This window comes from Phoca vitulina, unplaced genomic scaffold (genome assembly GCF_004348235.1).
Source record: "Phoca vitulina isolate PV1807 unplaced genomic scaffold, GSC_HSeal_1.0 scaffold11, whole genome shotgun sequence".
Taxonomy (NCBI): Eukaryota; Metazoa; Chordata; class Mammalia; order Carnivora; family Phocidae; genus Phoca; species Phoca vitulina.
The window spans coordinates 27,688,802-27,702,157 of record NW_022589714.1 but is presented as its reverse complement, the minus strand read 5'-3'; the positions used below and the strand labels follow the sequence as shown (position 1 = coordinate 27,702,157).

General features: G+C 39.1%; 1 protein-coding gene across 21 annotated transcripts in view; it reads right to left on the bottom strand.

The window, feature by feature from the left end:
- Positions 1–13,356, bottom strand: part of DST (dystonin) — a 470,596-nt gene that overhangs the window by 88,130 nt on the left and 369,110 nt on the right. For all 21 annotated transcript variants that reach the window (XM_032409610.1, XM_032409591.1, XM_032409594.1 and 18 more), the window contains 3 exons: positions 10,997–11,196; positions 9,076–9,571; positions 6,532–8,003 (listed from right to left, as the gene is read on the bottom strand). In XM_032409610.1, the coding sequence (XP_032265501.1) occupies positions 6,532–8,003; positions 9,076–9,571; positions 10,997–11,196 (2,168 nt within the window). The remainder of the gene's footprint in view (positions 1–6,531; positions 8,004–9,075; positions 9,572–10,996; positions 11,197–13,356) is intronic.

Below are 13,356 nucleotides of genomic sequence, written 5' to 3'. Positions count from 1 at the left end.
GGTTTTTGTTTTTGTTTTTGTTGTGATACAAAAATAAGCCTTCAGAGCAACAATTTCTGTTCTTTCTAAAACAGATAGACCATTAGATAATGAAAACTGAAAGAATCCCATGTTTTTAGTTTCCAAACTAATAAACATGTTCACATAAATAACTAAAGGATTTTCAAGGATATTTATCAGATGAATATGCAATAGCTATTTATTTTAATAGGAATAGTTTATATTCAAAAGAAAGTAGGATAGGAGAACCTACCAAAAAGCAAACAAGTTCAAAAACACTTAACAGACTTACTGTCTGATCTTGATGGGAATTTATCTTGATGTGAATGTTAGGTTATAGTTTTAATAGGCACTTACTATTTTTCCTGTAAGTTACTACAATACTATTTTTCCTCTGTCTTCAATACGGTTTTCAGATGACAGCGGATAAAAAATACTCTGTTGTAACAGAAAGTGATTCTATATATAACACTGTTAATTGAAATATATGCACATGTGCATATATAACTTCTAAAAGTTAAAGTTTTTTTAAAGCCATCCAGCAAGCAAAAACCAATGTATCTGTTAATGATCTCATTCAATGTCCTTCAGAAAACGAAAAACCAAACAAAAAAAACTGAAAACACTTTTCATACTAAAACACTACTAAAAGAAATAAAGTAGTCTTGAAATTAAAGCAATTAAAGGTAAGTGAGCAACAGGATACGTAAGCACAAGACATTTTCTCAGGATATCCTTGTTCCTGGACAGCTCCAAAAGCTTTTCAGTTTACAATCACAGCATTTACCTCTCTGAGACATTATTTAATGAATGATTACAGACCCAGGCAACCATTTAAAAACATTTACAGGTCAAATTTTCTTAACAAGAAACCAATGTATAATTTCATAACCACAAAACAAATTCTGTCTCTCACATACACAGACACACCCACACCTTTAAGCCACTTTCCACATCAATAAATTATGTAGATCACCTTTTATGTAAGGGAGGTCTATGATAATGACAGTAGATGCTATAAGTTTGGCACTTTGGGGGATCCCTTTAAAATGGTGATATAGTTTTATCCCATTAACAACAACAAAAGAAAAAGAGAGAGAGAGAAAGAAAAGAAAAAAAATCCCCCTACCCATATAGAATCTCTGGCTAAAACTGCCCTCATAACAACCCACTTTAATTCCCAATCTTAAATAAAGCAATAGAAGAGAAGACCACACAGCATAAAGAGTGACTGCGTTACTTAGCAAAAGCAGAAAGAGAACCCACATTGCCCAAGTTCCCTTTAGATGACCCTTACAGGAGAGTAGATCCTTGCGTTTGATGTAGGAAAGAGGGCACCCATGTTCTGCTAGTTTTTGTGAGTGAGAATATGAGGCATTAACAATACCGCACAGCAGATCAGCTCCAACTCTTTGTAGCTTGGTGTGGTGGTCTCTGCTTGGGTGGGACTTCTCTCTTGCCCAGCGTGTATGATATTCTTTCTAACTAAATTCTTAAATGCCACATTGATGCTAGCTGATTAAATGATGTGACCTTCCCATAAGGCCCATGCATCACATTGTGGTTTCTACAGTGAAAATATTTTCATTTTTAAAAATACCAGAGGAAGATATCGTGCAACTGCCTTGCTAATCTAGTCACATTAACAGAAATCCAGTCAAGTAAGTAAGAATTTTTTTTTCCCCTCTTCTACAACAGCTTTATTTCATTTCCTCCTGTTCTCAACAAAAAAAGGGAACAATTCACCACGGGCCTCTATATAACAATATGGGCACACTTAAAACCCATTATGTTAAAGCATTCTGTGGACAGTTCAGTTTTATCTTTAAAAATATGGTGACATCACAGAGGTTGTTTTAGGATCATTTCATAAATATCGTAGGAAGGTATTTGGAAAGTGATTTATTTCAGCAATACTATTTACAAATAGGGCTCCAACTGCCTGGTTTCTGCAGCCTCATGATCCCTGGCATTTTAGCTCACCCACTATTCACATGAAGACACCTGGGTTAAACAATGCCTTCACCTGGACCAGAGAACATGTATCACAGTGTATGAGGCAGGTGTTCTGGTCTTTGTCTATGGTTTTGGTTTGGCCTAAACATTTTCTGCTCTATGTAATTCTATTTCAATTTTGAAAATAAAATCAGTTTAGAGAGACTTTGTACTGGTGATACGTTATTTGTGGGGACAAACTGAATTACAATTTGGGGCAGCAACAGAGTGGCCAGAAATAAAGAGTAAACAGGTTCTGAGGCAAGCCTTTTTACCATGGCCTAGATAGAGGCGGGAAAGGTATATATTTAGCTAGGATGTGACTGTATATGTTCATTAAAACATCAAGTTTCTTTGATCTTCACTGAAATTAAATCAATTCAATATGGTGATAGCGATTACTTTGTGATGATCAGAAGATCTGACTGGCTGTTGATGACATCACAGGAACTGCTGGGACATGCTCCTTGTATAGAGCTGGTTACATGTGTCTTTGATAAATAAAAATGTGGAAATATTAATATTACTTAATAATGTAGCTTAGATTTGAAGATAATGTTAAGCTAGTAATCTTAATAGAAAACACCTTAACAGAAAACACCTTAATAGAAAACACCTCACACTTCATACGTTTTAGTCTAGTGACTAATATTTAGAAGTCAGAAAACATATGGTAAACAGAACTCATACAATCAAATAATTTAAAAACTTTAAGCTAACACAAAAGGTAATACCAATCTATTTTCAAAAACTTGGAACAGCTTTCACAGACAGTGAATTAGGACATTTGGTTCAAAATAGCATTTGCTTTTAATCATTATGTTTGGGTTGGTATCTTAAACATGAATTAATTTTGAACTTTCAAGGATATTAACTGCTATTTCTTAGGTTAATTTTTAGGGGAAAAAAAAAAACGGAAGCAGTCTGTTTTACCTAATTTATATAATCCATTCCACTCCCAACAAATATAAGGCACCCCCTACCAAGTAACTAGGTAATACCTACTAAGTTTCAGTCCTACTCTGAATTTTATATTATGAAAAATTATTATAAGATTCTATCCACGATATTAGGTTAAACTAAAGCTACCTGACAGAGTAATGTCAAACTGGATTACATTGCAAAGTCTATAATAAAAACAGACCCAGTACTTCAGTGCTCCTTCTGTTTTATTTTTAGAAATTATAAAAATAGCTCTTTTTAGCGGACTATTATTATTATATTAATAATGCAGATTATTCTACTTAAAAATTTTTTTCAATCTTCCTAAAATACTATGTTAAAACTAATGTCCAACAAAAACCAAATTAAGATCTGAGTTGTACACAAATTGATTTGCCACTTGAGTCAAGAGAGACTCACTCAAACAATGACAAGTTTGGTCCTGTGTCAGCAGCAGAGGGGGTGGTAGTCAACCCTATCGCCATCAACATTACAGCATCTCCAAGGCAATTCCACACACATTTATCTCGTTTTTCTCATAGCAGCCAGTTTTATGGAACACTTACATTAGGTGGGTATTGCTAGTTTTTGGACTGAAATGAACAACGGCTAGTTACTTAGGCCACCCAAATTTGGCTACAGCAGAGATGTTTTAAAATTTCCCAGAGAAAATACCAGATGTACATCATGAGGCATCAAGTTGACACAAAACACTGCATTATTTCTACCAAAACATCCAAGCTGTGACACTTACTACCTGTGTGACCTTGGGCAAGTCACCTAACCCCTGGCTCTCAGCTTCCTTACACTAAGATGGGGATAATAATAGCATCCATGTCTCAGGACTGTTAACAGGATTAAAGACAGAGTTTACAGTAATGCTTGACACACAGTAAGCCCTCAATAAATATTAATTGTTGTAACTGTTTTTTTTAGAACATACACACACACACAAATAAATAGAATTAGTGATTGTGTATGCTACCATCTTTATTTCCCATAATAACATTCTTGTTATTTTTTCCCCTCTGGTCCTGGAATATATTAAGTGCAGACGATTTGTCCACTTGGAAACTTTTATTTTAGTCACTGGGTCTTAAGACACTGAAGTTATGTCAAGATGTTCTTCATTACTAAATTTCATTAAAATCAATCAACTCCCTCCAAAGTAATCAGAAAAGAGACAACGCAGCATGCTAAGTGGTTTATTTGAGAAGAAATGACCACTTTATTTCTCTCCACAATCAAATAAAACAAGCTCTGTAACCATTAATGGTAATGATGCTTTAGTGCTTTTGAGTTTGCAAAAACACATTCAATGCAATGGTGAGAGAGCTCCTCCTACCTTGCTTTTTCTTACTTTCAAAAGAACTCTCTATATAGAGAGCCACATTTTTCACCGTACTCATGCCTGGGAACACAAAGAGGGAGGCATCTACAAGCAGCAGTACCAATATTATTACTCTGGCCCATTTTCTTACAAGTGGTTGGAGTAGTTTTTTTTCTACACAAATTCACAGAAAATCCAGAGAAATCATAAAAAGTTTCACAAAGGCACTGAACATGCTTCAATTTCACTAGGACAAAGGCAACTTGATTACTGTCATTTAAGCATTCAAATTTTGTTGGGGTTCTACAGAAAACCCCAGACACTCACTCATCAAGCTCTCCCCAAGACTCTGAGGCAGCCAGGGCCACAGAACTTTGTTTTTCTACTAGCGAATTTTCTTGTGTGAAATCGTGATTTTACAAACCAGAAACTGGAAAGTCTGACAGGCTAATTAAGGAAGTAAAGTCAACACTATGGTAGTAGCCTTTGTGAAAATTCATTAAGGGAAACCTCCCTAAAATGGGGCTGGGAAGTTCAGCAGGGGGAGCTCTCATGCCAGACCACTCGGTCCTCAACTGACATCCAACAGGAAGAGGCAGAGCTCGCGTGCGGATACTACGTCATTGCCGTGCAGACAGGAGGAAGAGAGGCTTACCTCCTCCTCCCTAAACCCCCACAACAGTCCAGCTGATAAGAGACGGTCACAACTCAGCCAGTGAGAAGCCACTATCCTCTCAAATCCCAGTGTACTCCAATGGACGTTTTCTTTATAACAGCCTTCCCCAGCGTCTAGCTTTCCTCTATCAAAGGATGTTCCTCTCTTCTGTTCTCCAGACTTGCCTATGGTTTTGCCCTAGCTTGCCTGTCCCACGCTGCAATTCTCAAATAAACCCATCTTTTGCTGGCAAAATAACTGGCAGTTTTACTTTTTAAGGTTAACACTTCCTTCACCTTCAAAAATCAGCATCTATACAGAATCACAGATTTTTTAAGCCCTGAAGGAACTGGGCCTTAGAGGCATTTTTTTTTTTTTTTTTTGCCTCTCATTTTTTAAAAATTCTTTTTTATAAACAATAACCACAATAGTAATAAGAAAAAGAAGTTATTTTTCAAAACTCAGTCACCTAAATAATGTTATTAAAGATGAGCAAAGGAAACACTATGTCAAATATAACAGCACAGAATTTGCTAGTGCATCTGACTCATATTCATTTCTCATGGGAAACAACTGATAGTTTTGCAAATGCTACTTTTATCTGGTCTTATTTTAGTCTTTATGTGCAAATGGTGGGACTTACTGTCATACCGGTCCCTACTGCAACGTAAAACATACCTCGTGAATAGAACAAGACCCATGCCAACCCCAAAGATTCGTATCAATCCCATGCAGCAAATTCTTGATAGTTAGGACCCCCTCTGAGCAGGGTTGAACCTGTCTTTGTCCATTGTGGCGATGCAACTTCTGCCCTTACTATCATAAATGAGGTCAAATGCAGTGACACTGAACGCGGCCCACCATTTTTATCTAATATTCCCTTTATTAAGCCTCACTCCATGCTATCAAGTGGCAGACATTTCTGGCACTGAGGAACTTGCAGTCCAATCAAAAATATTTTATTCCTAATCCTCTGGAGCATGAGCCCAAGATCTGCATTTAAAAAACCAGGATTACGACATGGAACTCCACTCTCCCTTTAAAAATATGAACTTTTGGAAGAAAAAGTTTACAAAAGAAATTAAATTAAGAAGGATAAGAAGACTATAAAAAGGAAAAGACTATAATTCACCATTTAAATAACATGCTGGGAGACAAACATGAAGAGAACAAGCTTTTTATGTTATAGACTGGCCTCTGCCCTAGAGTTTAAAACATGGCTCTGCTCACTTCAGATGTCAATTGTGAATGACATCAGAAACAGACCCTACAATGTTAGTTTCAGGCTCACCTACAACTTTTCAAGCCCCCTTTGACCTCTTGGTATTATCTCAGGTCTTATCCTATGAGGGCCCAAATCCCCAGGAGGCTTGGAAATCTTCACATGCCTGGATATTACCCCCATATGGGCTCATCCAGGCTCAAAAGCTGCATGACAGCCATACGAGAAGGCTCTACAGTATAGGCAGTTCCTTTCTGTACCAATTCTAAATTTCTTTTAATAATAAAAAATAAAAAATTATTTTTCTAGTAAAAAACAATAAAAATATGAAATAAAAATTTTCTTAAAAATTTTTTTTAAAAACAGTAAAAATGAAGAATTCCCTACCTTGAACACATCAAGCTGTTGGTTAATTGTCTCTGTTTCCATACCAACAGGGCCTTGAGACTCTTCATGTTCTTCAGCCTTCTGAAGCAGAGTAGAAAATTCCTTCAGTTTGCTGTAGAATTCTTCAAGACGTCCAACTGTCCCTTCAACCTGCTCTTCTCGGGCTTGAGCTCGGTCCAGTAACTTGTTGCATTGTTTGCTTAAAGCTTCCAAGTCCCTTTTGATTCCAACGAGATCAGGCGAGGTCTCTTCCATGGCCAGCATCATCTTGCAGGTTTTATTAGCATTGTCGTTGCTGGCTATGAGAGCTTCTAGTTTCTTCAGAAAGGCTTTAATTGCCTCCTTCTGTTTTTGCAAGGTTTCTAAGTCTCTCCCCACTGGGGCCATGCTATCCAGTTCGTCATCGAACTCTGCAAACTGAGAAAACATTTCTCGGATGGTATTCTGGAAATGCCCAATGCCCTGAAGCTTGGTTTCCAAGAACGAACACCTTTCATCAACCAGCTGATTCAGTGCACTATGTTCTTGAGCTAAGGTTTCTGCTTGTAATAAAATATCAGAGGTTCCCTTTGAGTCTGAGGCTTCTACCACGAGGTCCTGGGCAAGTCCTTTGACCAAATCTACCTGATGCTTCATGGTCTGAAGTGCCTTCTGCTGGGTCTGCAACACAGTCAGGTACTTGTTACTGTAGGCCTGGGGTCCTAAGGAGTCATGGACATCCAGCTGTTCCTTTGCACACTCAAGCTGCCTTTTAGCTTCTTTGGAAACTTCTTGAAATTCCTTAAACTTCTGGGCCATGTTCTCCAGAGAGAGTTTCTTACTGTGAAGTTGTTCAGTGACCATGTCTACTTTCTGGATCAGTGATTTATTCTCATCCGTGACAACCTCTTTATCTACCTCACAGACACTGAGCAAGCTGTTGGCTGCGTTGTTAAGCAGTTCTACCATCCCCAAGTGTTGGTTCATTTCCTTCTGCAGAGACTTTAACTTGGCCATAGCATTCTCTGTTTCAGCAGGATCCAAGCAAAATTTTATTTCCCCCAGGTTATTCTGACATTTGTCTATCCATGGCTGGAGAGTCTCTACATGCTCTTTATATTTGAGGGCTTTTTCCAGTGAATCTTTTACCTTGTCTTCCTGTTCTTTCACCTGCTTATTAAATCCATCCCAATTGGTTTTAATTGTGTTAAGTTGGGACTGTAAGGCTGCCTTCTCAGACCCTTGTGTTTTTAGTAGGAGATTTTCACCTTCCGCAATGGTTTTTTCATAAATATGAGACTGAGCAGACAGAGTTTTACTAAAGTCTTTCTGATCTTTAATTAATGATTCCAAGACATCGAGTTTGGCTGATATTGGGGGAGAACGGTTATGCTCTTCTTTCTTTGTATCCAGCCAAACCTGAAAATCTCGGGACATTTGCTGAAATTGGTGAGAGCTCGCACAGGCTGACTGAAGGTGCTGAATGTGATTCTCTAAAAATGAAATCACAGACATTTTTATTTTACATCAAAATGTAATCTAGTCTATGAAAAGCCAAGACAAAAACCATCAGATAAATGGACAGAACTGTCTAAAAGGGAAATGACTTGCCCACTTGTGTGGTTTTTACACATCATGAAGGCCCCACTCAGCAGCATAGAACAACTGCATGGGTTCAGGTTCCGGCTCAACCTCCCAGGAGCTGCTAGACCTTGGACGGATGATTAAACCTCTGAGCCTCATCTGCCCAGGTGGCAAACTTAATAGAAGCTGCCGTGGCGATTAAATGATAGTACATGTAAAGTTCTCAGCCTAATGCTCGTCACATGAAAGTGATCATAACAGTAATCATCATCATCATCAGAGCCAATATTATCAATATCCCATCAAAATAAAAGAGTAGGTCTGAAATGGTTGCTATGATCAACAAACAATTCCAGTCAATTAAAAAAATATGTAAACTGAGAATTTACTAGTTGCCAGGCACTTAGCGTTACTTTTCAAACAGAACAAACACAGTAGCCAAATGTGCTGTCCTCCGGCAGGCCCGCCTCGCGTGCAGGAGCTCCCGCCTGCCGCCTCCAAGCCCCACGGGTGCACCTGTCACAGAATCAGGGCCAAGGGGGCGAGAGAAGAACCTAGGGCCCAGTGCTTCTCTTCCACACATTTCTCTAGAAAAGCTTTCTGTGACGGAACAGAACAGAGGAACTGCAGGGGAGAAAAGGATGTGAAGCGTTTTTACTCACTGTACTCACCTGTTTCTCTGGTGCAATGAAACCGTCACGCAACAAAAAACATTAACGGACACCTTTTAAAGACCGGTTTGAAATACCTGACGTTTCAATGCTTAAGCGGACTTTTGCCCATTATTTGTGTGGCGGTAGCCCCCCACCCCGCCCCCCGCTCCCCTGCTGCATCCGCTCATGAGCACAGAACAACTCTCTGCGCTTGGGAGAGCGGGCAGAATCCCTTCAGGGTCCTAGATTCGGGGCAACAGCCTGGAAAGAGGCACGGCAGGATCTCCGTTTCTGGGGAGATACACGTATTCAAAGAAGACAGACAAACCTGCTTTTTGCTCAACATCCTTAAATGATTTTAAGATGCCTTCTAGTTGCCTACTAAGTTCTGCCTTCAAGTACTCTTCCTTCACCAGTGCTGACAAATCCTCACAGAGGGCCTGGGCCACTTTTATCTGCTTCATTTCCTGCTCTAGTTCCTGCTTCATTTTTTGGGCTGCTTCCAACTGCTGGTTCATAGCCTCGGGGTGTGTGCTCCCAGCCGCACTGCTGCTGACTTGATTATCCAAGTCACTCAGTTTATCAGAAAGGCTTCTCAGCAGGCTTTGGTACTGTGTGCTCTTAACAATGGCTTGGCCAATCCAGTCACATCTGTCGCTCAGTTGTCCTGTGAGGCTGTCCCACTTCTGGGTCACAGCTGCCAGTTGCTCTTTCACGACCCCGTGGAAAGAGGGGTGTTCCCCAGGTCTGCTCAAAATGCCCCGGCCGGCTGCTGTTAGCTGTTCATACTGAGGCTTCCGAGTGTCAAATTCTTGCAGCAGAATCTAAGGTGAAGATGTAGCGAGAGTAAATAAACACCCAAGAAACTGAAACGGAGCTTTCAGTTTCTAGACAGACAGAAGTGGTATTTATCCACCTAGTTTTTATTTTTTCTAGTTCCTGTTGTCCTAGTTTTTATTTCAAGGGCAGGGCAATGATCTTAAATTAATCCAAAGAGCAACGGGGCTTTGCAGAGATAACATTTTGTCTAAAATAACATCCTTCACAAAGGGGAAAAAGCAGAGAGTAAATATGGCGGTCTGGGCAGAATGAACGACAGCTGATGTACAAATATTCACAAACGAAGGGAAGCACTGCTATTGGACAAGTTTACAGCACACAAACACCAAATTTGTATTTTCCCACTTGCAGTTTTCTCTTCGCAGGGTATTTTAAATGCTCTGTAGCATTTTATACCAAAGGAAATACACACCGATGACACTGTTAGAATACATTAACTCATGGGGCATTATTTTACAAGGGCTTTTTTAAGATACAAGGTTTATTAACATTTACAGTCTCTATTATAAAAATTTTAGCCAATAAATCATGTTGCTCAGAATGTGCAGGCTCAGCACTGACTCCCATTATACAATGAGTGACCCAGAAATCTCCCTTTGTTACTACAACATTTTATCTATCTCAGGGAGACTACCAAGACTAGGGGCCATTATTCTCCCCAGATACTTATTTATATCTTTTGCTTTCATTCTCTTCAGATTCAGAATGTACATGAGCTAGGACATGCTCATCCTCAATGACAAAGACTGATTTGTATTTTCAAAGTACAGGACTAGCCACGCTGCTCTAGATACCATATGTAGACGTAGGGAAATCCAACTGGAACCACAACGGAGCTTTTGCTTCTACCTCTGATTTACATTTCAGGGATTTTTTTTCTCCTTGTGGATTCATCCACTTTATAATTAGACTAGTCTAAGCAACGTGTGGTTCAAGGTTCCCTCTTTATTTCTCTTATTCTTTCTTCTCTTTTTATTCTGTCTCTCCACCCCTCAGGGGTGTATTGCATGAGTTTTACAAGTTTCATTATCTTCTACCACAATCAAAATGAATAAAACCTCAAAGGAGTAATTTCTAAACAATAAAAAGCACATACCAGCTTCTCATAAAAATGTTATTACTTATACAATCACATTAATATTTCAAAGAAGGCCCTTTTTAACAGGGTCTGCACAAACCACAAGATGACTGAAATGATCAAGGGACTCGACCCACTCATGGGCTCAGGAGACTGTTCTGGGAGGCCTCCTGGCTTTGGTGCTCTGGGGGTTCCCCACTAACCTCAGGACAGTATCTTATGGGCATCGTAAGCATTACAAATACACTTCAAGGCAGTTTAAGCACATACCGTCCAAAGCTAATGTATTTATAATGAAAACATTTGTCTCGTTAAGTCACGTAACACTCACCTGCACCTGCTGCCTCTGTGTGTTTAGCATATTTGGGTCAATTGACAAGGGCCCAAGAACACTGACCATCAGTTCTTTTTCCACAAGCCACTGTTTTAACTGAGCTTCTACAGTCTGGAACTGGGTTAGATTATTAGAGGATTCTTCCAGTCTTTGTTGTCTATCAACTGTTAACTGATTGAGTTCTTGCCACTTAGAATCTAAAAGAAAAAGATGAAACTGGTGTTTGGTTTTTATACATTTAACGTCACTGTCTATGTGAATACCTCAGGATATGACTCAAAATGATACATAATGGCTATCATTCCATCTTTGTAATTCTTCTTACACAGTTGATTAAAGTGTAATCTAAGAGTTAATTGCATTTAATGATACAGATTTTATGGTCCTGGAGCTGTGTGTCAACTAGAAGTATAAGAAAAATTTGAATCTGATCTCAGAAGATAATGTAGAATATGGAATATTCCTTAAGGCAAACAGGATCCAGAGATCCCACATTTCTTCTAGAAGTCCTATAGAGTCTGTTTGTTCAACTATAACTGACCTACTACAACAAGGAACATTAACCCTTTCTTTGTTTTTTTAACATATAATGTATTATTTGTTTCAGAGGTACAGGTCTGTGATTCAACAGTCTTACACAATTCGCAGCGCTCACCATAGCACATACCCTCCCCAATGTCTATCACCCAGCCACCCCATCCCTCCCACCCCCCACCACTCCAGCAACCCTCAGTTTGTTTCCTGAGATTAAGAATTCCTCATATTAGTGAGGTCGTATGATACATGTCTTTCTCTTTCTTTGAATAGCAAATCTTCAATGATCACTGCTGGGCAAATGACTCCCAAATTTGTATATCTATGCCCCTTCTCTTTTATTCAAATCACACACAATGACAACCACCTGCTTGAAAGTTACAACACTAGGAAATCTCACCAACCCTTTACATTAAAGAACAACAACAACTTTTTATTCCTATCAAAACTGGTGGATTTTTCTGATTTTTAGATTTCTTTGAAAGATTATTCTTTCTTCCATATCACTGAGGTACAGTAATTCAGAATGTTCTTTCATGACTCTAATTCCTGTCTTCTTGATCATAAAACCTTAAACCTACCCTTTACATTCCTAGTGCCCTAACTCCATTTTGGTCCTCATCGTGTTTTGCCTAGACTAGTGGTTCTCAAGCTTCAGCTGCACTAGAAGCACCCAGAGGGATTAAGACAGGTTGCTGGACCCCATCCCCCAAATTTCTGATTCAACAGGTCTGAAGTGGGGCCTGAAATTTTGCATCTCTGGAAAGCCCCCAGGTGATGCTGATGGTGCGGCTCCCCGGAGCACACCTTTGAGAACCACAGTCCTGGACTATATAGTCTTCACACTGGTTTCCTTGTAATTAGTGTTCCTCAGCTGCAACCCATTTGGTTCTAAAATAATTTCCCTAAAACAATCACTTAAATATGTTGTTCTGTGCCCATACCCTTCAATAATTAACTTCTCACCACCTAGATGATAAAATATGAAGACTTCTGCCTCACATTCAAGGCCTCCCACAAAACTGGCCCTAGCCTAGTAATATTGGAGGGTCTGCACCCTGAGATGACACTGCTAATCTCGTCCTGTTGATCCTACCGTTACCATCCAAACAGGCTTCTGTCACACCAGCCCCTTACCTAACACACTCTACTTCCTCTCCGGATATCCCAGCTCTATCCTTCCATCACAATTCCACTAGACCTTACAAAACCTCTGCTAGGAAGCCTTTCCTGCTGTTCCCACCCTTAAGATAGTATGCTCCCTGAAGCCAAGAGTTACTGACCAACATTTAAATATATTAGTCACTCAGTAAACAATCACGGATGGGCGAGATTTGTTGATCTGACAGATTTTTTTCATCTAGCACAATACAATAAATGGCTGCTTTTAATAGAACCCAATCCCTGAAACCTTACCTAATGACATCATTCTATATGGCATGTTCTAGTCAAACATAATCTAACTATAAAATAATGTAATTCAAATAATGAATTGAAAGGGAGAAATATCAAAATCTTATCAGGAAGCTTTTTTGAAATACACACTCCTCACTCTCACCCCTATTCTAAAATGCCTTGATAATCCTGTCCCAAGTAATTCTGATTATCCCAGGAGAGAGCCACTGAATTAGGGACAAATTATAACACGACAGGAGCCTACGGTTGGATCAACTATACCTTTGAACATTAAGGTTCCTTATGATAACCTTTTTTCAAACTAAAACATACTTACCAATTTTTAAATTTATCATAGCATATCTGACTCTAATGGAAGGACAATATTTAGCTCAGCATAATGGAACAATTGAAAGTAAAATAACTCT